Genomic DNA, 26,741 nt, shown 5'->3' on the forward strand with positions numbered 1-26,741 from the left:
GATACTAAAAATGTGAATGTGACGATCTAGCAGTGGGTTTAACATAAATTATATTATCAAGTAATCAATAGTAATAATTTACAGTACTTTTTCTATAGAGTGTTTATTCAGATTCTGAATTCATTTTAGGAAATTATTGAAATTAAGTTAAATGGACAACACTATTGTTGATTTGAAAATCATGCTTCCCCACATTACTGTTGAAACACGGAAGCTACAGTTACTTTTGCCAAGATATCTCTATTTATTATGTATCATGTGTCAGACAGAGAGAAACAGAGATATTAAAATAAGGCTATATGAGAGGTCTTCATTCCAGATTTTTCTGTTCCCCATTTCTCTATCCTCTCACCCCATCATGCCAGCTGTAATGGTTTCTCCTCCCTCACCCCTCATCTCTATGTTCCTCCTTCCTCTCACCCTGTCATGCCTTTGTTTCTCTGGGTTTGAACAGTAAGGACTGAGCTTATATACACAACTGAGTGATTTTCTACTTCCTTGTAAGGTAGAAAAACATGTTGCTTATGTTTAAAAATGAAATGTATACCTCATGCTTGTACATTGTACAATCCACTATCCCTATACATTAGTGGTACAGTTGCATCAGTTGAAACATTCCTTTCCTTGTAAAGAACATGTACACATTTAATGTATCATTATCATTGGAACATCTCTGCTCAGTGAACGTGTTACATTGCACACATACCTCTAAGCAAAGTATAGCTCAACCATATCTCTACTCAGCACACATGTACAACATACTCTGACTTCACAAAATACATTATGAAATTATTATGAAAATTAATAAAGAAAAATAATACTAAAAATAACATTAAACAGTAACATTTTAGTCTTCAACTATATTTTTATATGGTTAAAAAACCCCTCACCAAGTTGAAAATTTGTTCCAGTTAAACAAATATTGCTCCTTCGTTAAAAACGTTAATACCTGACACTGGTTCTGACACAAACCAAACTTTCTTCACACATGGTTAAGTTATCCTCTCTCATCAAGTCAAGGTCAAATTCTCCAGTCCCCAGTTAGCTCAAAATTGGGTCCAATTTAAATACAAGAAATATAACTACATAAAAATCATCATTAGTATTACAATTATTCTCATGAATGGGTATTCAGGGTGCTGCTAAAAGGCAAAAAGACATGACCGTGTGCGCTCGAGTGTCCTTGTGCAGCCTGGGGAGGAATGATTGCTAATTTTAGCCTGAAGACATCTTTTCGACAGACGAGCAGAGTAAAGTGAGCGAGCTGGGAATGATGTGATGAGAATGGACAGGGAACGTCCCCCAGTGAAGGTAGACTTCAGAGCGGCCAAGCTGTTCCCTCTGACAGCCTTCACTTTTGAGTTTCATTCTCACCTGCAAAGCTGTGATTGCTGGTGACTGGCTCTCATGAAGTACGTCATTAAATCTGAACTTGTGGCACACCGGCGAGGAACTTACTTGGAATGTCGAAGCCGTTCAGCCTTCAATAAGACTAAAATTAAAGCTGTCTACAACGCAACCTGCTATCTGAAAGGTAATTTGAAGGTTTCTGATTGGACGAATCAAAATCTTGCCAGAAGCACAGTTGAACACTGTCAAATGATGTTTGTGCTGCTGTTAATAATGGGGTAAGAATGACGGCGAATAATGTAGGAGGCATCACGAGAGGGCATGTGAGGCCTTTATAGTGTGCTGCCCAACTTTTAAGAGCACAAGGACATCACACTTTTACAGACCAGAAAATACTGACACTGAGTGGATTATTCTACCCCCAGATGACAAACGCAAAGGCCCTTGATGCTTAATTAGGAGCTCTAAATTAGAATGACACAAATACGAGCCTACAGGATTATGGCCCAATTTTAAGGTTCAGGTTTTGGCAGCTGCTTGTTTTGTCCCCTATGAGTGCTGTCAAGTAAGGCCAACCGTGAGCAATGCATGTCCATACAGGGACATGTCAAGATAACCTCATGTGCCTTTGTGTTTTATTTACGAGTTCATAAAACTTTCCTCAGATGCTCTAATCTCTTCACCTGCCTAAACTGTCCTAGTAGTCTGACGGCTTTAAAAAATTATCCAAAAGGTTACTTTAAAAAGTCTGAAATATTCTATCAAATTTATAAAATCAGTTTATATGATCAGAAGAAACTGACTTAATATTTTTAAGCAGCTGAAAGATCATTTGATCTTGGACTTTTTTACTTAAAGGGTTAGTTTACCAAAAAATGCCATCCTAGGTGTATGTGTCTTTCTTCTTACAGCCAATCAGAGTTATATTATATATATATATATATATATATATATATATATATATAAAATCTTGGCTCTTTCAAGCTTTATAATGGGAGTGAATATAGCCTATATTCACTGGCTTCAGGTAACGGCTGTATGTGAGTCTAGTCCCAGCCGAAGAGTGACCTTTGACCTGATGCATGATGCATTAACGAACGCGGAAGCACAGAGGATAGAGCAAAACAGAACACTGGTCACAAATTAGTCTAAAACGAGAATTTTTAAAGAGGAATGTAAGAGGAGCTTGAGTTTGTTGCCCAGCCCTATTTGTTTGAACCACAAGAGGCATCTACTCTCACCTAAGCATACTCTACTCCTACATCATACGTCAGGTCAGAGGTCAGGTCTTTTGCTAGAACTAGACTTGTGTACGTCCGTTACCAGAAGCCAGTGATTATAGTTTACAAAGTTGTAAATATGGATATTTTTCTTACAAAAACGCTTTGCTTTGCTTCAGAAGGACATTATTAACCCACTGGAGCCGTATGGATTATTTTTATGATGGATAGATGCGCTCTTTGGAGCTTCAAAAACTTTTTCAGTGTTATCTATTTTTGTAATGGGATGTTTGAACTCACTAAAGGGGCTCCTATAATGTTAGTCAAACTATTGTGTGCCAGAAACGGTCACAATTTAATATTTAATGGCAATCTCTGTCTCATGGAATTGAGTTTTTGTTGTTGTTTTTTTTTGTTTGCTGATGTGCCTTTAAGATTCAAGTAGCAGCTGTCAATGCCCTGTTTGCATGTGAAATGAGACAGAGTTCTGCTGCGGACTGTCGGGTCCAATATAATTGGCAATGCTCCATCCCGAAAGAGCTGCTTTGCATTGAGGACCTTAAAAATATTTTGTAAAAAATAAGCCACATTATCCTAACTTTGTATAAAATTTCACAGTGGTTGCTGCTACACACATCTAGGAACAGAAAATGTTTGGTGGACTTTCCCTTATTTTTCACTTAGTTAGTTCTTCTGGTCTCAGCAATAACAGAATCAATAAAAAAATACCACAACATTACTGGTTAAGCCTGGGGAGTGAATTTGTTACAGTACAGTGTCATAGTCCACTGAAGTCCATTATTTAAAAATACCAATAAAACTGATTTGTTTGGCCTTTTTAAATAAAACCAGAGAGATTAATAGAGGTTACCATAGAGATTGGCTTTTAAGTTATTGAAATAGCTATAATTCAGGCAGATGGGTGGGTTCAAGGTTTATATCTTCATTGTCTTCTCCTTTTCACAGGATCATTTTGGAAAAATGCTTTATTTCTTTAAGGAAAGCGCTGAAATGTTTTGGAGTGCTACTAGCTTCTTGCAAAATCTAATTTAAATCATTGTGCTGTAATTTGTCCTTATCTGGCCACCTCCTTCAGAAGCTGAATGAGCCATTGTCCGCCTCTCACTTAGACAAATTGGTATGTAAAGATGCAAATATATTTAAATGTGCTTACAAGAAGAATAAACTGGATTTCTCACAAAATTGTTAGAATGAACTCACCTCATTTATGATGATCCAGTGACAGTCAAAAGCCACGAGATTGGTTTCCACCACCTAGCGAAAAAGAAATAAACATTTAGCCACTTAGAAACTGAATTATTTGGAAGGGAGTGAACGGTCTCCTCCAATCATGTGTTTCATTTATTCTAAAAGCAATGACAGCTACAGGGCTTCCATTGAACTTTTAATGATTTCTCTTCAAAGGTTTTAATAGTGGACAAGGGTAAAGGTTTATGAAATTAATAAACAGAATAAAATTGACATCAATAACAGAGGCATAGTTTTACAGCCTGTAAAAATATCAGTTTTATATTCTCTGTCTGTCCCAATATGTATCTACACACTGTTCTTCCCATTGTGTCTCATCTTTGCTTCTCTCTCTCCAGATCAACATGACACAAGAACAAAGTACCCTTCACCAATGTTGCTCATGCCCACTGAACCAGCACCGCATTTCATTAACCATAATTGTTTAGGTGACTAAATGTGGATGTCATAAAACATTTTGTTCATAAACAAAAGGAACAGCAGGAGAATCTGCTGGCTGGAACAGCGCTAATAGTGTTTTAATCTTCCACAAACACCTAATAAACTTTATAATAACTAAAGAGACAAGAGGTATAAAAAATATTCATCAATTGGTACAAGAAGGCTGTACTTGTCAAACAGAGCTCTGTGGGCTTATGCTGGGGTTCTTCATCATTGATCGTTACAGTGCTGGTCAGAATTATTTGCCCCCATGGTAAACATGATCAAAGATAAATCTGCATTGTTAATCCTCTTGATATTTTATTTAAAAAAAATAGCAAAAATCTAACCTTATAATGCCTGATAAGTTTGGGGAGCACCTAACAAGAGATCAGAGACAATTCCCCTGCAATGGCCATCCCAGTCCCTGACCTGAACCCTGAAGAAAATGAGTGTGCTGAACTGAAGAGAAGAAGTGCCAACATGGATCTGGGAATCTGAAGGATCTGGAGAGATTCTGTATGGAGGAATGGTCTCTGATCTCTTTTCAGGTGTTCTCCAAACTCATAGGAGGACTTATAGGAAAAGAATTAGAGCTGTTATCTTGGGAAAAGAAGGTTGCAAAAAGTATTTAATAAAAGGGGGCAATAATTGTTCCCAATGTGTTTTGAAGAAAAACCTTTATTTCATAATGTGATTTTCCCCTCACTTTCAATTATTTTACTTCAATAAAAGGTTAGATTTTTGCTTTTTCTTAACATAAAATATCAAAAGGATAACTGTGGCGAACAGGACGGCCGAGGGACGTGAGAGAACGGCGCGAGGCCGGTGGTGCGATTGCTAATGAGCAACACCTGTGAAGCACACCGGTCTCGCATCTCTCACGGAGGAGCGGAGGCATAAAGGAGGAGCGACGACGTTGATGATCGAGGGAGGAACAGGCTTGTATTTTAGTTGAGTTTTGTTTTTTCTATTTGTGTTTTATTTTAGCCAGCAGTCGTCCGCGAGGGGCTGCTGGCCGTTATGTTTATTTTAGGTAAGACAGCAGTCGTCCGTGAGGGGCTGCTGGCGGTATTTTAGTTTGGTTTGTTTTATTTTAATAAAGTTTATTTGAATGTTCGCCGGTTCCCGCCTCCTTCTTCCCTGAACATTGCTACAATAACCAATGCAGATTTATTTTTTTACAGCCATATTTGATCATATTTACCAAGGGGGCAAATAATTCTGACCAGCACTGTAGATAGGAGAGACTGGGGAGTGTTGTAACACATCTGGCTTTTAACTTGTAGGTTTTTTAAACCATGTGACTCTAACTGTTTTAAAATTCCCATATTTATCTGCAACAAATTAATTCAGAATTAAACTGCTTATCACTAAACCATGTTAATGAGTGCAACGAAGGTGGGTGGTAACACTAATAAAAAAATCATGCCATTCCTCGCCACCACACTTCACCCTACTTAACTTCATTAAGATTTTAATTAAAAAAAAAAAAAAAAATATATATATATATATATATATATATATAATATATATATATGATACACATTTTAATTCAAAACCACACATTAAACAGGAAAAAATGAAAAATAGTTTTATGCAACAAAGACTTTTTTAATGCTTCAGAAAAAAAAACACATTTCTAAACTGAAAGTATTAAAGCATCTTATCTATCTAGTATAGTCTTATCTATACTAACTGCCTTGTGTAAACATTAGCTTAGTAACTGATGTTTAAATTACCTATGAAACTCCTTAGATCAGCCTAATATGTTAACAAGAAGCCTTCATTGAGAAAAAAAGTACATCACCTCTTGACACTCAAACAGTAGTAGATATAAAGTGGCCACTGTTAGTATTAATTACATGGCCCAATCATGTTGATGTCTGAGGCTTTATGAGGTCATTATAGTAACTCACAAAAAGTGTGTGACTGTGTATATACAGTCAAAAGTTTGACTCCAAGGCAGATGGTTCAGCCTAATTAAAGCATTTGGCATAACTTCTACTAGACTAAGATGCACCTCTAAGGCTTGTCCTAATGCCAAGAAAAAGTTCAAGGTTGTTACAGAGTGTGCTTGACCCGATCAAATATTTATATATTATTAGATGGTAAAATGCTAAATATTTGCATCCATCCAAGCTGCATCCATGCTGATTTTTTTCTTTGTTGAATATGCTATTAAAGTTGATAGTGAGAGTTGTGCCGTCCATTGCCAAGGAGGAAGGTATTGATTCTGGCAGCGAGCTGAAAGTTTGCACAGACGAGATTGAGATGCTCACACTGAAATCTAGGAAAATCCTTAAGCAAAAGATCTGTCCAAGTTAAACAGAGTCATCTCCTGGGCAAAATCAGGCTTAGGAAATTAGCAAATAGACCTACATCTCTGATGTTCCTTAAAGGGATAGTTCACCATCTTCACCACTTATTTTCTTCCATCAAACACAAAAGGAAAAATGTTAAAGAATGTACTGTGAATGGAAAATGGGGTCTGAGATTATCATTGTGTGGGTGAACGCAATCATCTCTTCTTCTTTAAAGGTACAATATGCAGAATTTTTGCAGTAAAATATCCAAAAATCACTAAGCCAATGTTATATATTTTGTTTTGATTGATTACTTACAATATCCCAAATGTTTCTAACTATTTGTAAATCGTGAGAAAATTGAGATTTTAACCACGGGGCGTGTGAGCAGGGGTGAGGAGTCGCCAGTCAATGGTGTCATATCCGTGTTAGCCTCGGTTTCCGCCAGGTTTGCGCTCACACTGTGATAGTAACCATGGCGACAGACATGGACAACCGGGTTATTGCCGTTATGCCTAGCAAGACGCTCACGCTTTTGCTGTTTTGTTTAAACATTATGGACCATGGCAAGCAGACTTTGAGACAAAAAGAGGACTAAAACGAAGATCAGCATCTTTCGAGATGCCGAGAGCTCCACGTCCGCGACTAACTTCAACTTGACAGAGACGCGAGTGTTGCATGTACTTTATTAGACAGGTGAGCAAATGTACATAAAACTAATCAATGTTATTTAGTTCAACATGATGAAATGTTAGAATATGATCTGTATGTTATTCTAATGTTGATCAAGCTTAAAGGATTAGTTCACTTTAAAAAAAAATAATTTTGCTGATAATTTACTCACCCCCATGTCATCCAAGATGTCCATGTCTTTCTTTCTTCAGTCGAAAAGAAATTAAGGTTTTTGATGAAAACATTCTAGGATGTTTCTCCACATAATGGACTTCACTGGGTACCAAACCATCCAAGGTCCAAATGATAGTTTCAGTGCAGCTTCAAATGGCTTTAAAGACACCAGACGATGCATAAGGGTCTTATCTTGCGAAACGATCGGCCATTTCAAAAATAAAAAAAAAAGTTTAAGTTTTATAAGCACAAATGCTCGACTTGCTCTGTTCTGTGATGCAGGTTCGTGACTCTCCTTTTCGAACTCGTTCATCAAAATGAACAAATCTTTTTTCAAGTCATTTCGTTCATTCAACGAACAAAATGAACGAAATGACTCGAAAAAAGATTTGTTCATTTTATCAAGTTTAATTCGTCTAATAAACTGACCTGTGTGAGTATTAATTCAGCACTTGCGTGTAGTTCGGTAGAATGAAATGTCCTTATTCCTTTATATCCGCGGGACTCGCGTTTCGTGTGGCGGTGGTATACGTCTAGCAATCGCGCCCTGCTTCACACCACAGTCATGTTAAAAACATCAATGTATTCACTCATCCATAAAAGATCCATCAGCTTGACGACAAGATCCATACTTACGCTTAATGCGGAATATACGTCATCATTATACGCCTTTGTTATTGTAAGAGGTTAGCGACCCCTGGTGGCGAAAATTCTTGCATATTGTACCTTTAAAGGTTGTATCAGTGATTTCAGGCCCAAAAATAAATGTCTAATCTTTCCTAACGATCCGCTAGCTGCCCGCCCCATAAGCATGCCGTCAAAAAACAATGCCGCGTCTCTGTAGGCAGCCTAGGCTCTTAGATCTGCACACAAAAACAAATGGGACAACCACCACTCAAAACCAAAATAAACAGTGTTCCAACCAATCACTGAGAGGGGCGGGTGTTGCTCTGATTTCGTGTCCAGCCGTGCACGAGCGCAAAACCTCACAACACCCGCCCCTGTCAGTGATTGGTTGGAACACTTTATTTTCGTTTTGAGTGGTGGTTGTCCCATTTGTTTTTGTGTGCTGATCTAAGAGCCTAGGCTGCCTACAGAGACGCGTTTTTTGGACGGCATGCTTATGGGGCGGGCAGCTAGCGGATCGTTAGGAAAGATTAGACATTTATTTTTGGGCCAGAAATCACTGATACAACCTTTAATACTAGTAGTTACAGAATAAACATGAATGAACATCTGAAGATATGTTGAAAGATACAGTACAACTAACCAAAACATATCATATCTGGTGTAATCGCTCAATCAGTGTTTCAGCGGCAGAAAGACATCAATAAAACAACTTCTAAACAATGTCACATAGCATTTACCTCAGGCAAATCATTCAGTGTCCCCAGCTTGTTATTTCGCTAGAGAAATTAACTCTATCGCTAAATATATGCTCTAAATATGCACTAAATATATGCACTATAATTTAATTAACGTAAAGACAGTAAACCACTTTTTTAAAAAACAAAAGCAATTTTATGTTTAGTTTTCTCCCCCCTACTGTACCAAACCGCACCGTGACTTCAAAACCGAGGTATGAACTGAACAGTCAGTTTTGTGTACCTTTACACCCCCTACAACTTGATTAATTTTGTCTGTTAATTTAAATGTATTCTAGATTTATTAACATTGGCCCATGGAAATGTGAACACAATTGACCGAAAAAAGTGCGGGGAAAAGTTTACGCTGTATTAAAAGTGAGGGTGGCACGTTTCCCTGCATCCCCAGCGTTTTATATGCCCATATGTTATGTTAGATAAATTGGTCCCACTATGTGGAACATTTAAATTCATCATTTGATACAATGCACTTATTGTTTACACATGATTTTACGATTTTCTTAGGCCTATTTTCTGTTGACCATTCCCTTACCCCTTAACCCACCCTTAAACCTACCTATAACACCAAATCAGTCAACAACCTTACCCGTATCCCACCTCAACAGCAGCTAAATTGTTTTGCAATACAACACCAACAAAATTGTACAACTACATGGTCCATATTCTTTTAGATAACTTTTATCGTTTAGGCGCAAGGAGGCTGATAATTCTTTTTATTATTTGCACGCTGTCTGAGACACGCAGCTGGGTGCGCACAAAAAAATTCTCACACATTGTGCGCAAGTTTTCTTCAATGCTTAAATTGGTAAGGCTTGAAAATGCGTGCAAATGATAAACTTCCGTTTCCATGCAGCACTGGTCCGACCGGGACACTGGAAGTCTTCAACTGTCCGAAACATATTTCAAGCTGAAAGCCGCACCTGCATCCGCCATGTTCAGCACAGAATCAATGACAGGGTCCCGCTGTAACAACACGCTAGGTAAATAAGAGGATGACATCTAGTGGAGAAGACTAGTAATAAAATTAACATCAATCAGAAAAAATGCAAAAAATACACAGGGAAAAAAGATTGATTCGTGTTTTTTGAGATATTGAATCAACCACATTTAAAACGCTTAATTGAAAAATTAAAAAGAATTGCCCAGCCCTATTGATATAGATTGAAATACTATTGACAAGAGATAATGGACCTTAATTCGTATGGCTTCAGAAGACTTGGAATGTAGCACTTCTATGAGACTCTCTTTTCCCTTTTCTTGAAAGTTTGACAGACACTTTCACAGAAACCCCATTCACTTTTTTGTTATATGATAAAATAAGTAAACTATCCATTTAACAACCAGAAAGGAGAATAATCAGTCATTGCGTTTTAAAGATCAAAACTTGGAACTTGCAAAATGACAGTCTGAATATGAATATATGGGAATCTGGTCTGACTTGCTGTAGAGCTGCAATGACACCCCTAGCCTGTGAGATCAAATCCCGTGATCACTCGGTGACTCCCACTCTTTTGCAGTGCTGTCACCTGTAAATCAACCCAGAGATTTATGGGGAGGCCATACGAATTCACATCAAGATTGTTGTCCCTGAGTTCCCTATTCAGAGAGCTGTCACCTCAGTACTAGAGGTCTCCGCCTGCACTAATGTGAAAACCCAATGAAGAATAAGCAGCTACTGTTAACCACCATCTCACATCTCTTTAATTTCCTTCGTATTATTCCTTTTCCTTGCTTTCTAATGAGCCCGAGTGGTTGCGGCCTGCCTTTAACAATTCACACATTAGAAAAGAAAAGAAAAAAACAACATTTCTTCAAGGAGAAACATTCAAGCTCGATCCACTTTCAAATACAATCAGTTGTTTAAATTATACGGTGAAAGCAATGTCCTTCAACCAGGTGCTTTCACAGAATGAAGATTATTGTTATTATCTCATATTTTCCACCTGCCTGAACCCTGGAATTGGAAGGTGAGATGGTGCACATTCATTAAAGAAAGACAGAGAGAGAGAGATGACCAGAATTAGACGTGAACTTTGACATCTACAAACCGCACAAAGATGCCTCGGCACCACCTCTTTTTACCTTATAAGTGACCCAGCTCATCCAAATTTTAACTTGACTTGAAACTTTGCCAAGAAGTTTTGGTTTCTACGTTGAGACATACTTTTCATATTTCAAATTCCATATTTCATCTTGTGAATGTGATTGCAGGTGAAATGGATTTCACCTGCAAACGTGCAAGCGTGCAAATGGTTTGAAGTGAACAGACAGAATTATTCCAAATGTAAACGTTAGGATAAAGGTTACCTATAATATAATGCTAGATGAAATCTAGATTAAAAAAATGGTTTAGTGTATGGAACAAATTATGCTTAAACAGTTTACAGTTTGCCAATGTCTTAAGAAAAATACATTTATTTCAAGGTTACACTTCAGCTTTACCATCACTGGAATAAATTACATTTTAAAACATATTATAATAGAAAACAGTTATTTTAAATTATAATAATATATCACAATATTACTGTTTTAGTGTATTTTTGCAACGCTGTATAAGAGACTTCTTTCAAAAACATTAAAACATTTTACCAACCTTAAGGCTTTTGAAGGGTAGTGAATACAGTATTTTCTGAAGCTGCAAGTTGTACTATCCTACCCATTTTTGCATCTCAAACTAATTGAAATTGTTTTCAGAATATTTTATTGTTGTTTTTTTACTGAGCAACAAGACAAATACTATTTTTTTACATTCAAGTGACCATTTTAAACTTTAGAATATATTTAAAAAATATACAACAAGTTCTTCCGCATTGTAGTGACCTTATAACTTCTAAACAAAACTCTCCTTCCTGTGCAATTGTTATTTATCATATTTCTATTGATTATGAGATTACTATGCACAGTCAAAAAGAAGAAGAAAAAGAGCAGCCATTTTTTGCTTTTGGCAAAGTTGACAACACAAGATCTCATAGAAAAACAGTCGGTGCTGCTAACCACGAATGCCATATGTGACAGAAAAAAAATAGGGGGGGAAAAGCTCTGGTAGTTTACTGATTAATTCCTCAACATGGCACATTATTCTTCAGAGTGAATTCCAGCATGTTATGTACTTAGCTCACACTTGCTCGAGCATGAGCGTTTTAAATACATCAAAACTGTTATGTGTCACAATTGCCATTTTGCTTTAATGTCAGCCAGCCTCGCTGTGAGCTGTGGCTTTAGTCATGTATAATTCATCCACTGTGTGGAGTCTGTCAGGAGGGTGGCCCATCTCACATCTGTAGTGTGACTTTCCACAGCACACAAAACACTTATCATAACATCATCTCTGAGGGTGCAGCACAGTGTCTCCTGTAACGGAGGTTTAGATGATGAATGCACACAGCAACACACAAGACATATACAGAAACACTCTAACTTGTTCGCGCTTCATAATTATGCCACGTGTGTCTCTGATAACAAAGGGACTGTCTAAATTGGATGTGGGTATGCTGTGAAATCATAATTACATAATCATGGGAAAAAATGAAACTAATAAAAAACCAAATACAAAACAAGCCAAGCTTTCGACATGACAGGAGGTTTCAAAACTCACTCTGTGGAATCTCATTGGACATCATCAGGATCACATTAAAGTCCATTATAGTCAACACAAAATCAAAATGGACCCCATTTACTTTCTTAATGCATATTAGTGCCTTAATTAAACTATTCATTGGTGCATGTTATTCTAAAGACAAACATATTTTTTTATAATATTCCATCAAAATGTAACTTGCTCTTCTTCTTCTGAATAATGTTAACCAATAGCCAAACAGCTGTTTAGGAATTGTTTTAGCAAACTTACAGTTGATCCGGCTCCATTCCAGCTTTTTTTTTTTTTTTTCTTGTTGAATAACCTATTTTACTTGGCAAAAAATCACATTACAGGAGTAAAAGGTGGTATGAAATCCAATTAAAATTGGACTTTTGTTAAAGCGTCTTGGTCTGCATGATCAAAATCAGAATATTTATTTATTTTTTTATTTATTGCTTGCCATCTGTTGTGCATGTACACTGCCCTTTCAAATCAATGGCAAAATGTCTCACACATGGTGAACTTACACATGTTTGCGCTGTTACTATGACAAGCATTGTGGACGTAGTTTGAGGAGAAAAAAATAATCTGGCCACATATATGTTGCAGAAAAATAACTTGCATTGCCATTGGCATAAAAAAAAAAAATTTAATTGTAAATAAAAATAAATAAATTAAATAAATTAAATTAAATACTATATATATATATATATATATATATATATATATATATATATATATATATATATATATATATATATATAAATTCAAAATAAAAACTATATATATATATTTTATTTTTTTTGGTACTGCAAACGCATAATTTACACTGCAACTTTCATTGATATTTTCATATCAGTTTTTTTTTTTTCATATACTGTACATGGAGCACAGCATGTTTCCTATAAGGAAACAGGTCAGAAGCCTCTAGTTTCTGAGGACAATGGCTTTATCCTTCTCACATCCCCCTTTAGCTTAATTACCCTGAACTGCTTATATAATTTGGTCCTGATCTCACTGTAAATATGCTGCTTATTTATTGTGGCTATAAACTGGTGCTCTGGCCTCAAGGGCGAGCTAGAGCAAACACGACAAGCTTCAAGGTGTCATGAAAAAGAGCAACTATCAGAGCTATTGATCACTGTGTTTTAATAGATTATACTGTATAATCAAGCTTCTGCACTCTTGACAGATCAGCTGAAACAGCAAGCGTGTCTCTGCTGAGTCTTGCTTAGTTGAAGTGACAGGATTTCCCATGTTTCTTTGCCCAACCAGTCATCTTTGCAGCTCTTAACATAAAATAATTATAATGTAGTCAAATAATTGCCTTGTAGGCTCATGTGTTGACAGCAGAGGCAAGAAGCTGTAGCGGGCAACATGGAAGTAATTTCTCTCCATTACCACATTTGATCCACACTGAGCAAAGTGTGGAACAAGTGCAAAGGCAGAAGATAAATGAGATTTTTTTTATTATTTTATGATTATTTTTACTCTGCACACCCACATGGAATTTACAAAAAGGTCAGAGCTGGTTTCTTTTTTATTACATTATTTTTAAATCTGGGTGTGTCCTCAAACTACACTCAAAAAAATGGTTTTGTGGCACTGTTCTTTTTACCCAAATATGTTTTGTTAAAGTAACACACATATATTTGTTTTTACCACCAAAACACTATTGTATTGCGTTTAATTAACTTAACCTTTATAATTTTCCACTTTACTTAATTATCAATCGTTAAACTAATGTAAAGGCTTTAATTTCGCGATAAACAAAAACTTAATTTGATTGTGTTCAATCTGCTTAAATAAGTAAAATTAAAGTTTACTTAATCCGTTTGTGTTGGATTACATGAATGATTTGTGTTGCATTAACTGAAACTGGGCGGTGCTTTTTAGTTCCCAGCATGCTTTGCATATAGCTGAATTAAGACAGAATAAATATTGAAATGAAGTGTTATTTTATGTGTTTTTTAGAAAATGAGGAAAGGGGAAGACTTTATATTGTGTAATTGTGTTTAATTTTCAATTACATTGCAATTATTAGAACAATTTAAATTACAGTGGGTTACCATTGTGGAGAAGAGTAGAGCATTTGGTTAGGATGTGGACTGATTCAAATAGGTTTGCTCTTGTCGCTGAAAGAGCATATAAATCCTATCATTTAGTATGTTAGTAAGTGCTATTATTAGCTAATAGCTAGCTGTTGTCTAGTAATTCATTTGAGAAATTATGTAAATCCTACATACATTTATTTTTCAGTGCAGTTATTTATTGCATTAACCAAATGAACTAATGTAACAATGAGCAATATGCTGTATTGTTACAGCATTTATTACGTTTGGTAATGCAAATAAAAATGCTCATGTTCATGTTAGTTCACAGTGCACAGTGCAGACTAACCCGAATGTTGTACTGCATATGAATACTGGGTGACTTATCCCAAGGGAAAGACATGGTCTTCCGTTTAGGAACAGCCGTGGAAGAAATACACATATGGGATCCTCGCAGAGTCACAAATATGGGACCCAGCCTAGACCCAGTTCAAGGATTCAATGGATAAAGGCCTGGCGCCGGTCGCTCCACCATGTCCGGGCCGAGGGTGTTGGAGGACTCAACAGGTTTTTCACTCTGGAGCAAAAAGGGCGCACAGTAGGGTGCAGCAAGCCGACAGAGCCGGGCCTCTCAGTGCTTCTACCCATATAGGGTGAGAACACGGGAGGAGACTGGCTCTACACGTAGGCTATAATATCTAGCGAACGTGTTAGGTGTCGCCCAGCCCGCAGCTCTACAGATATCAGTTAGCTAGGCGCCACGTGCCAGCGCCCAGGAGGATGCAACGCCTCTCATGGAGTGAGCATGCAACCTGAGCGAGCAGGGCATGCCTTGTGTTTCCCCTATCCAGTGGGCCATCCTCTGCTTGGAGACAGCCTTTCTCTTCTGCTGGCCTCCGTACCAGACAAAGAGCTGGTTTGAGGTCCTGAGACTTTGAGTTCTGTCCACTTACAGACGCGGACCGCGGACAGAACAGAACAAAGCCAGGGCTGGGTCTGCCTCCTCTAGGGGCAGCAATTGCAGGTTCACCACCTGGTCCCTGAAAGGAGTGGTAGGAACATAGCCAGGCCGGGGTCTAAGTACAACATGGTTGTCACCCAGCCCGAACTCTAGGCACGATCCGTTAACCGAAAATGCCTGCAGGTCCCCTACCCTCTTGATAGAGGCCAGTGCAACCAGCAGCAAAGTCTTAATGGAGAGAAGCTTTAAGTCTGCTGATTGCAAAGGCTCAAATGGAGCATCCTGGAGTGCTCGGAGCACCAGGGAAAGGTCCCAAGAGCGTATGGAGATGGATCGAGGAGGGTTTAACCCTCTCGCCCCCATAAGGAACCTGACGACCAGGTCGTGCTTTCCTACTATTTTGTGGTTGTGATATGCTGAAATGCAGCAGCATGTACTTTGAGGGTGGAGGGAGACAGCCTTCGCTCCAACCGTTGCTGCAAGAAGGAAAGCACGGACCCAATCGAACACCTTCGGGGGTCCACTCGGTGAGAAGAACACTTAGACGAACAGGTTCCACTTCAAGGCGTTCGCACGCCTCGTAGACAGTGCCTGCGCTGAAGTGATGGTGTTAAGTACCTCTAGGGGTAAGTCACCTAGAACCTCCGCATCTTGTCCAGGGACCACACATGGAGTTTTCAGAGGTCCGGACACGGGTGCCATAGGGTGCCCTGTCTCTGAGTCAGAAGGTCCTTCCTCAGAGGAATGGGCCAGGGAGGGACTGTCACGAGGAGCATGCATTTTGGGAATCAGTTCCAGGTGGGCCAATAGGGAGCCACCAGAATGACCTGCTCCTCATCCTCCCTGACTTTGCACATGGTCTGTGCAAGTATGCTCACTCTGGGAAACACATATTTGCAGAGGCCCCGGGGCCAGCTGTGTGCCAGTCCGTCCATGCCGAGTGTTCCCTCGGTCAGGGAGTAAAACAGCTGGCAGTGGGAGGTCTCTGAAGAGGCAAACGGTGATGGCCGTGAAGCCAGTGCTAAAACGGTCTCATATGTAGCAGCATGAGCAGTGTTACCACTGCTGCCACTGGCATATGCCCCAGGAACTCCTCTGTGAGGAGCACTGTCTGTGCGACCGAATCCAACTCCATACCGAGAAAAGAGATCCTCTGCACGGAGGAGAGTTTGCTCTTTTCCCAGTTGACCTGAAGACACAACTGGCTGAGGTGCATGAGCACGAGGTCCCTGTGTTCGCATAACTGATCGCTTTTCTGTAGGGAATGTAGTGCCCTGACCTCACCTCATATTGGCTGGAGGAACCGGCTCTATTGCGTCCTTCGCCAGTAGGACTGCGATATCCGCTCGCAAGACATGGCTGCTCCGCTCGGCTGCTCTCACTGTAGTAGAGTGGATGGCCCGAAACTTGGGGGGACGCCGGGAGAACTGAATCGCATAGCTGAGCCTGATGGTTCCCATGAGCCAGCGAGATGGATTGGGGAGTACTAACCAGGCTCGCAGAGACCATACAAACTGGACCATAGGGATACCCGCAGTAGGGCAGCGAGGAGGAACGCAGGGACGCGGTTCGGGAGGCTCTCTCTGGGAGGTGGCCCGTAGCAGGGTCTGAGTGTGCTGTGCAACACTTACCTGGTTCCACGGGGCAGGAGGCGCAGGAGGAGGCTTGGTTGCATTCTCGAACTGCACGCTGCTGCCCGCTGGCGATAGAAGAAGCGGATGAGAGTGGTGAGGATTCTCTCCACCCACTGCTCTCCAGGCCCTCTTCGGACCCAGGGATGGAAGAAACTGCTCTTCTATTGAAAATTTGGGTACCACTGGTATAAAGGCCAGCGGCGGAACACAAATAAAAGGGAACAAAATATTTTCCACCCAGGCCTCTTCCGAGGGAGGGAGCGGTGCGTTCACCAGTTCCATCCATCTCTGGGTCGCCCGTTCTAAGGCCGCTTACCCTTGGCTTTGCCGCTCCTCTTGGCGGGGGCCAGGACGGGCGGGGCGGCCTGCCTGCAACTAGCTCCTTGGCACTGCTTAAGTGGAGGCTGCTGCTGCGGCACGCGATTTAGAATAATGTCCCATATCATGTTACTTTACTTGCAACTTTATACATATAATATGGCCCATATTGATTATTCTCATAATTTTGTCTTTTTTCTCATTATGGCTTTCATTAAAAATCTATACATTTATTTTAACTTGTACACATTTTTTATTTTAACATGACGTTAAGATGCTATCGCAAACAAAAATGTTGATGACAAGTAGGGCTGGACAATAATTCAATATCAATATATAATCGCACTATTTTTTTTCAATTACGGTGATATGATTTTTAAACACATTTTCGATATTTCAATATACATAACAGCATTTGTCACTGACTGACATTAGGCGCACAGCTGTCAGAAAGAGCAGAACACAATTGGCTACTTTCGTGATGACGTACAGCACAGACATACACCACAGCCGGTGCTCAGCAGTAGTAGGCTGATCTCCAACGCGGCAAGTTTTAGCTCCAAAATGAACGCCCCTGACTGCAATACAGATGTGACTGAACGAGCTTCCACAAGTGAAGAGAAAGCAGACGAAATATTTGATAAGAGAGGAAAGACTAATTTAGTGGTATGGAAGTGGTTCGGCCATCTGAGATCTGATAAACTTCAGGTTTCAGCGTAGGGCTGGGCGATATGGCCAAAAAAATCATATCTCGATATTTTTTGGTTAAATGGCGATATACGATATATATCTGGGTACTTTTTACGTTTTTCCATTTGGATAAAGAAAATCTGTTTAAAAAAAAATATTGTAGCATTCAGGGATGCAAACACATGTATGGTCAAAAAAGAGGTAATCGAAGCCCTCGGCAAATATCTACATACTTACATTGCCACCAACACCTGCCATCCCCGGCCCACCCCTATAGGTGCATAGATTAAAATTAAGTAATAAGGAATGTTGAAAAGAATGATACTTTGAAACTAAATAAATTATAATCAGAACCATATTGTCATATTTAGGACAAATTTTACTATGTACTTTCGCTGCAACAGCTCACACTGTGCTCGTATCAAACTACTTTATCCATATAAATGGTATTGCCTCATTCCATATCGTAAAAACAAATATATCGATATATTGTACAAACTCGATATACTGCCCAGCCCTATTTCAGCGCCCTGCAAAATGTGCCGGAGAGTGGTGCCGACTAGCAGCAGGGAACACATCAAATCTGTTCCACCATCTGAAGCAGGTCCACCCCGATAGAAGCAGCACAAACAAAACTTTAACCGGCACAAACAAATTAAGCACAAACAAATTAAGCACAAACAAGCACAAAAAAAACTTTTTTTGCATGAACTTCACGCAGTAATTGACAGGGCGGGAAGGGGCGTGATTGGCTCGGAATGCATTTTCAATTTGCTCATTGAATTTTGCTACATTCATTGCGGGATATTTAATGAAAATGCAATCGCAAGTGTTCTTAACTGTGAGTGTAAATGCTTATAAAAATAGTTTTTGCTTGAACATGTTAAACATATCTAATCATTTCTGTTATACATTTTAATTTTAATTCTGCAACTTAAAAAGCGTTAAAAATATGTATTCAATTTACATATTAACACTATTGAAGTGGCAAATGTAAATTATATAATTGAATTTTAATTGTAATTTTGCACAAAAAATTGCACAAATGTAATGACAAATGTAAATTTAAAAACAGAAATGCATTGGAATTTTACATATTGCGTTGTCATTTTGCATATTACATTTAAAATTGAATATTGCTACCCATATGCTTCCATAGTCTTGTAGCAGGTATTGAGAAGAGAATATTATTGTTATGATAGGTTATTTCATTGCTTCATGTAGTTTGTTATGGTGCAGTAGCGAAAGACTCCAGCAGGTTTCATAGACTTGGCAAATTCATTTTTCAGAAGATTGTAGGTACAGACATCTCTGTGGGCATTCTTGGCAGTTTTTCTGAGGCTTTTATGTTGTTCATATCAATTTCGGAATTATATTGTTTCGACCGAAATTAAGAAATATGTTGTGATATAAAATTTGGCCTTATCGTCCAGCCCTAATGACAAGTAACCTTTTCTGTTCCATTACACAAAATCTGTGCAGCAGGGCCCTAATAGAGATGCTAAGGTTGTAATTTCACTCTTGGCGGGAAGAGAACACACAGGGGAAAGTTTAGTGAAATATCTAAAAACAATGTCTCAACTCCCCTATATCATCCTTGTTAGTATTGTGCAAATAATACCGTACTTTATGTTTTATGAGCCTAACTCGGATGTTAGTTCTCAAAGAATGGGTATTTATGAGGAAAAAAACAACAATCTGCAACTCTGCGATGAGTGGAAATGTTCATAACCCCATCCACTCAAGGCTCAGTTTCTCCATAAAATCCTCAGATGCTGGTTCTGTTTCATTATTCCCTGTGTAACATCCAAGCACACTTGCACAGCTCAAAAAACAACACTTTCAATAATCACGAGGTCGCTTTATAAGTGCAATAGTTCAGTCCGGTCCCTGCGGGCTCACACCAGATAACTTAATGCCAGTGTGTTGTCTCTCTCCTCCTGACAAAACCACATCAATCTAACATCCAGCAATCTGCCACAAGATGGAGGTCCCAGATATCATCTAACACTCCAACAAAGTGCTGTTTGCACCTGACCGATGGTGGCAGAAGCAAAGTATGATGGGTGGTGACAATGCAATCGTGACCTGGTGTGTGACCCCTGCACGAGTCTTTGTGCAGTGGGTAATGGGACCACGAGCTGGAAGAGGATTATGGGAGTAATCCAGCGACTGTAAGCTTATCAGCACATGCCATGTTTGTGTCACTATTCATCAAATTCCTCTTTGGGTTACTTGCAGCATTAATAGCAAAGAAATAAATGAAAATACATGGCATTGAAATAAGACGGTCCCAAGGCAACAGGCACAAAACTACAAGTAAATCCAAATGCAAATTCCAAACGAGGCAGTACATTTTTCGGTTTGAAGGAGTGCAAGCTTGAAACTTGAAAAGTTGCTGATGGCGGTAATAATTATTACAATTCCATTAATCCATAACATCCTTGTGAATCAATAACAATCAATGACATTCTGGATGCTGTTGCCAATGCGAAAATAAATATGTACGCAAATAAAAGTAAAAACATCTTCCGTCATTCTGTCGAATAAAGGTCTGCAGTGGTTCCATCTAAGTCAAAGGAAAATTTATGAATTTACAATGCACTTCTCCTCTTGCCACCGCAGACGTCTTAGTAGCGAGCTTCCCATTTAAGTAAAGTGCATGAATTAAAGAGAAATACTAGCGCGAGTAATTTCATTCTTCATCCTTCATTCCACTTTAATCGAAAAAGCCAGCACTAGCTGTGTTATCTATTTTCCAAAGACTGCTTTATGGCAGCCTGTTTGCCCATTCAACAGGACTCCCAGGGTGATATATTGTTTCTACAGACCCATGTAAAAACGGCTGAGTTCTTTGCCACTGAAATTAAACACAATGTAGAAATAATTTGATTGAGATGAGAAAATGGCCAGTGGCGTAATTGGCCATGTAATGTTCAGGAGCGGCTCAGAGGATGTGCCGAGTGACAGTAGCGCAAGAGCTGTAAATAATCCATCATAGGAGCTGAAATGCTCGCCAGCTGACAACCGTGGCCATCCACCCCAGTAAAAAAGCTGACACGTCAATCAGTGCCTCCACCCCGTCTCCAAGAATCATCTCCGCTTGTAACGTCCCGATCAGCCACCGCCGTGGCCCGGTGATCACGCGAGGATGAGGGCGCTGGCCCTTGCGCTATAAATACAAGCCTTTGCTCACACAGCACTGGATGGTTTTCTGATGTTTCAGCATTGTGCAAAGGGAGTCATTTTTCTGCAGCAACAACAACAAAGAATTGAGTTAAATAAACATGGACTATGATAGACATTTATCTCATGATGATGATGATGATGAAAATGTTAGTTTTCGTTGATTGCTCTTTCAAGGCTTATGAGATTTACTGGAGTTTAAAAAAAAAATTCAATTAGGCTAAAGTGTGTCATCTTTCTCCTCTCTTAGCTTAACAAGCACTGTTTGACTACTACTGTTTGACTACTACTACCAATACTACTGTTTGTGGGGAAATTTTAGGGCCGCAATGTGTTAACACTATACAATCAAACATTGCTCTTTTTGAGTATCTAGACAATAAAATCAACTTTGCTCTGGATGTTTTTCCTACAATTCCTTAGGAAATATAAAACAGAAACAAGCCAATTGTTGATATACAAACAGTGGTTAAATTGGGCCGGGGCTCTCCAGGGCTCAGCGCAGGCACATAAGCCTGCTCGTTTGTGTTCTGATGTGCCTGTTTGCAGTCATTTGCCTACCGGAAATTATGTCACTTAAAATTTGATGAAATTGATGCTTTTGAAAACATATTTCCGACAATAAATGAAATATTTTTTAAATGGCATGTCTATTTTGTCTCGGCGGAGCTGAGATGAGAACAATAGAAACACGGCCGTATTCTTGTTCAGCTGCTTAATCTCGTTTTCAGTTGACCATGATCGCGCACCACTCGCGCATGCGCATGTAGGTGACACGGATAAATGTACGTAGCAATATATAATGAATTTTCCTGGGAGATCCGTAGTTGCGCTGGATGTGGAAGCACGCAAAAGTTCCAGAAATGTACAAAAAGTGCCCTGGCCTTGAATAACAAGGTAAGGAAAATAAGACTAAATCAAAATTAAATAACCAAGACTAGGTTGACCATGTGATTTTTCTCAGGAGATGTTTTGAGCATTTTACTTCAGACACTAGATTATCAGCAAACTGCCTAGAGAACTGCTAGCTGGCTACTCAAAATAAACTAGCAATCTATTCAGTCAGCATATTTGTATTTGATCTATGTGAATTACAGAAATATAAGACTTGCTAGACCTACTTTTAGCTACCAAGCAACCTTTCCACAAGGATAGATTGATTTTATTTTTGTGAATTGTGCATACCTTGATGTAAAACGATGCATCGATGCGTCCGCAAGAGTATCGATTAATGTGTTTGTTTTGCCGCCTGTCTATTTTCAGCATCCGCTCATATGCGTACAAACGATTGTTGTTATTCACTGGGCTAACGTTAGTTAATCACCGAACTAAACTGCCAGTGTGCACCCTCAGCACCCTCAGTCACTTAGTCGGCGAATTCCTAACTAGCAGTTACTAGCGTAAACAAACAGGCGCTAACGTGTACAAAAGGCTACTTCAACAGCTTACTTGAAAAGTCTAGGGTGCTTTCACACCAACTCGGAAAGGAACGGGCACGGTTCGCATGAAAAATCGCTAATAATGTGAACGCTGTCTGTCACGCGGACCCGGGTGCGCACTGGGGTACCAAACCCGATACTGCCTGGAGGACGTGCGCGGAGTTCGGTTGCACGTGCCACGGTTCGCGTGAATGTGAAAGCATCACGGACTCGGGTGCGCACTTGTTCAGGAAGTAAAGTGACCTGCACATGCTTTTTAGCTGATTATGATGTATTTATGATGTGTTTTCGGTCGAAGTCCACAGTAGTCGATTGTCGAGTGCGTGCGCGCGATCATTGGTAATTAAGCAACAGTGGAGACTCAGACTGTCAGCTGTCAGCCGATGACGGTGATGTGTGGTGTTCTGAGAATATCAGCTCAAATGGATAGTTCATCCGAATCAGATGTTGAACACACGGAGGAGGTTTTTGAGTTTGATGATTGTGGTTATCACTCGACAATCGACTACTGTGGATTCAACCGAAAACAGGAACTAAATACAGGTATGTGAGCTGGCTGAATTAACATCACTTTTATTCATATCTTTCACATCTACTGCAGTCAGATTCACCGTGTTCACTCTGAATAAAATCACTCACATGGCTGTGCACTTGTAATGACACATCAAGGATGTTAAAACGTGCCCCATTTAAGTCAACAGGGTCCAAATTTTAAAAAGAGGATAACACGGTGTAGGCAACACCGATTTTTGTAGTTGTTCTCTGTACTGACAGCACTCCAAATTTACAAAAAAATTAGCTCAATGTTAAAATTGACCGGAGTTCTCCTTTAAAGAGATATTCCTTTCCTATGGGGATTCTCATAATTACAGGTGTATTGGAAATTATTCAACCCCCATTGCAAATCAGGTGTATTGGCAAAATTTACAGACTTTCAGCTGTTTGCAAGGAACAAATCAAACAAAAGTAATTGAAATAGCTCAACACAACAAATGTTTCAAGTGGTTTACCGAACTTCAAATGAAATTGCAACTATTAATGACTTTCGCAGTCTCAAAATTATTCAACCCCTGAATAGAATCCCTCACAACAGCACAAATCTGCAATACAGGTGTTGTCTCAAACATATCTGATGCAACTAATCAAGGCCTTCATTAGTTGCATCAGCTGTGCTTGAGATAGATCACATGCAATATCTAGGCTAGGTTTGTTGAGTGCATGATAGAAATATGGCCAAGTCAAAAGAACAGCCCAAAATGTTAAGAGAAGATATCATCGCACTTCACAAACAAGGAACAGGATACAAAAATATAGTGAAGGCACTAAATGTTCCTAGAAACATTGTTGGAAGCATAGTTTGCAAGTTCAAAGTTAATGGAACAGCGGTTACACTATCTGGGTGGGTATATATTTAAACATATGCTTAAAAGCACTCTCTTCCAACAGTTAAGCATGGTGGTGGCTCGGTGATCCTCTGGGGCTGCTTTGCATCCTCTTTCACTGAAAACCTGCAGCGTGGAAGGCAAGATGGATTAATTGAAATATCAGGAAATTCTAAGAGAAAACGTCATGCCGTCAGTGAGGAAGCTGAAGCTTGGACATCACAGCAGGACAATGATCCCAAGCATACCTCAAATTCCACCAAGACTTGGTTGCAGAAGTAGTCCTGGAAAATTCTACAGTGGCCATCACAGTCACCTTCCTTGAACCCTATAAAACATCTCTGGTGGGATTTGAAGAAGGCAATTGCAGCACGCAAACCCAAGAATATTACTGAACTGGAGGCCATTGCTCATGAAGAATAGCCTAAGATTCCTCAAAAATGTTGCCAGAAGCTGGTGCCTGGTTATACATCTCGTTTGCAGCAGGTCATAACAGCAAATGGGGTTTCTACTAAGTACTAAAGATGCTTTATACGCATTCTGCACAAGTTTTTTAATTAAATCACAAATACAACTAATCTAAACACACATACACACAATCACACATACATGGGTAAAAATTGTAAGTGACAATGAAACCGGAAGCAGGAAATTAAACTATGGAAAATATTAATTTGAATTAATTTTATGAAAAGAACCTTCAGCTTTCTTCTTTCAAAGCACCTCATTAAGAGGCGTCTATCGCTTATTAAACCTCTTTTTAAAAGGTTGATACTTGCATCTCCCTTGCAGTAGAAGCAGTATGTGACGTCTTTGAAGATGATCTCATTGGTTCCGTGAGTCGATGGCTTCATGCACAGGACAGCAACCCAGAGATACGGAGAAGGCCAAGAGTTGATGATTGCCCATTCAGTGATGGTAAAGTTGCAATTTTCTTCCGAGTAGGAATGAAGAAACATCAGTCTGACTCTGTTGGGAGAGTGAAGACATGGCAGGATGTGGTCATGGACTGCCGGCACCCATGGACAGCGGCGGGGTCCCCCATACACATAAACCTGAAGCAGCAGCAGTAGAAGCAAGAAGAAGAAAGGGAGGTCACTGTGAATTTGGCTCTATAAAGCCTAAGAAAAGTCACACCTCTCTGGGTTAGGCTTGACAAATGTGGAATTTCCAAGCGGGAAAATTCCTCTGTTGGAGATTTTATGTCTCTTTGTTTCTAAGTGTGATCATTTGCATGTGCAGCAGGATTGGTTGCTGATGAAGAAACTATCAAAGATTGTTGTAATACTAATATGTTGAGCAGACATGGTATAGGTGAGGTTACCTTGACCGTTGGTTCTATCATAAAATACATAGTATCAACAACAACAAAAAAAAGTATCAAAATACACTACACAAGACCGTAATAATCATTCACACAATGTCCTGGGGTGCATGTTAATTTATAGATCAGTTCGTCTATAAATGAATGCAGGAAAATCTGTTTTAAGGGCTGTGGGTCTTCCCTGTGGCCTCTGCTTTTCCTTGTGACAACATTTTTTTAGAGCAATAAACTGTCTTATCTGTTGGTAGTCATGGCAACTGAGGCCCTTCTTGCCCTAGTTGGTCTTTTGGGGAAGGATCCATAGACCCCAGAGTGAGTTTTAAAGATTATTTGTTACATACAACAAATAATTCAGTCGTTACACCATGAAGAGGTTGAATATTTTTGAGAATGCAGCAGTCATTAAATATTGCATTGGGGGTTGAATTTCACTTGAATTGGGGGAAACCTGTTATGTGGATGAACCCAATCGCAGACAGCAAATACAAAAAGGGGTTTATTAATAAAAACAGAAAACAAAACCCACGATGGGGCAAAACAAGACAGGATAGACTAGGACAATAAACTAACCACTAAGACAGGAACAAACATTTCTCTTAAACAAGACTTCCAATAAGTTACTCACAGCTAGATTCACACAACACATGTCACTACATCAAACAATGAACCGGCACAAGACAGCAAACAAGGGGATTAAATAGGGAACAATAATGACGAAGACAGGTGAAACTGACAAGACGAGGGTAACAAGGGGGTGGAGTTAAATAACGAGACAAGCACATGGCCCAAACAAAAGGCCATGTGCTTGTACACAAAACATGGGTCTGTCATGATCCTGCCACAAGATTAGGAAAAATCAAGGACATGATGGCAGAACCCCCACCGTAAGGAGCGGCTGGCGTGGGTGCTGCGCTCTCGGCGGCTGGCGTGGGTGCTCGATGCAGACATGGGATCAGTTTCTTACGGTAACTGGACTGGGAGCGGTGCTCTCTGAATCATTTGGAACAGGGACTGGGGAAAAGGCAGGACTGACTGGGACATCTAGAATTATGACAAGACGGGAAAGATATTCCAACAGGGTTCTGGCAGCGATGACGACTGGCATCTCCTGATGGGCTGATACAAACTGTATCAAAGCCGTCGCAGCGGAATTGATTTCTCTTCTGCAGACATGACTGAAGACTCAGAGACGACCTTCATAGTACAAGTCTCTGGAATGGGCCTCCCCAACGCCAGCTGGGTAACAGCGCATTCAACAGCAGGTTTTAGAACTGTGTCTCCTGTTGCAAATAAAGGAACCGCGCTTACAGCAGCGGGGCCAGGAACAGCGCTTTTGACTTCAGCGGCGGGTTGGTGAGCCATCGTGGACTCAGGGGGAGCTAG

At 39.7% G+C, this 26,741-nt stretch overlaps 1 protein-coding gene across 2 annotated transcripts in view; it reads right to left on the reverse strand.

Annotated features, from left to right (window-relative positions):
- Window positions 1–26,741, reverse strand: part of grid2 (glutamate receptor, ionotropic, delta 2) — a 475,449-nt gene that overhangs the window by 159,701 nt on the left and 289,007 nt on the right. For both annotated transcript variants that reach the window (XM_077223320.1, XM_077223321.1), the window contains exon 5: window positions 3,792–3,845. In XM_077223320.1, coding sequence (XP_077079435.1) covers window positions 3,792–3,845 — 54 coding nt within the window. The remainder of the gene's footprint in view (window positions 1–3,791; window positions 3,846–26,741) is intronic.

This window comes from Siphateles boraxobius, unplaced genomic scaffold (assembly GCF_051911475.1).
Source record: "Siphateles boraxobius isolate OS27281-9 unplaced genomic scaffold, OSU_SipBor_1 9, whole genome shotgun sequence".
NCBI classification, from domain to species: domain Eukaryota; kingdom Metazoa; phylum Chordata; class Actinopteri; order Cypriniformes; family Leuciscidae; genus Siphateles; species Siphateles boraxobius.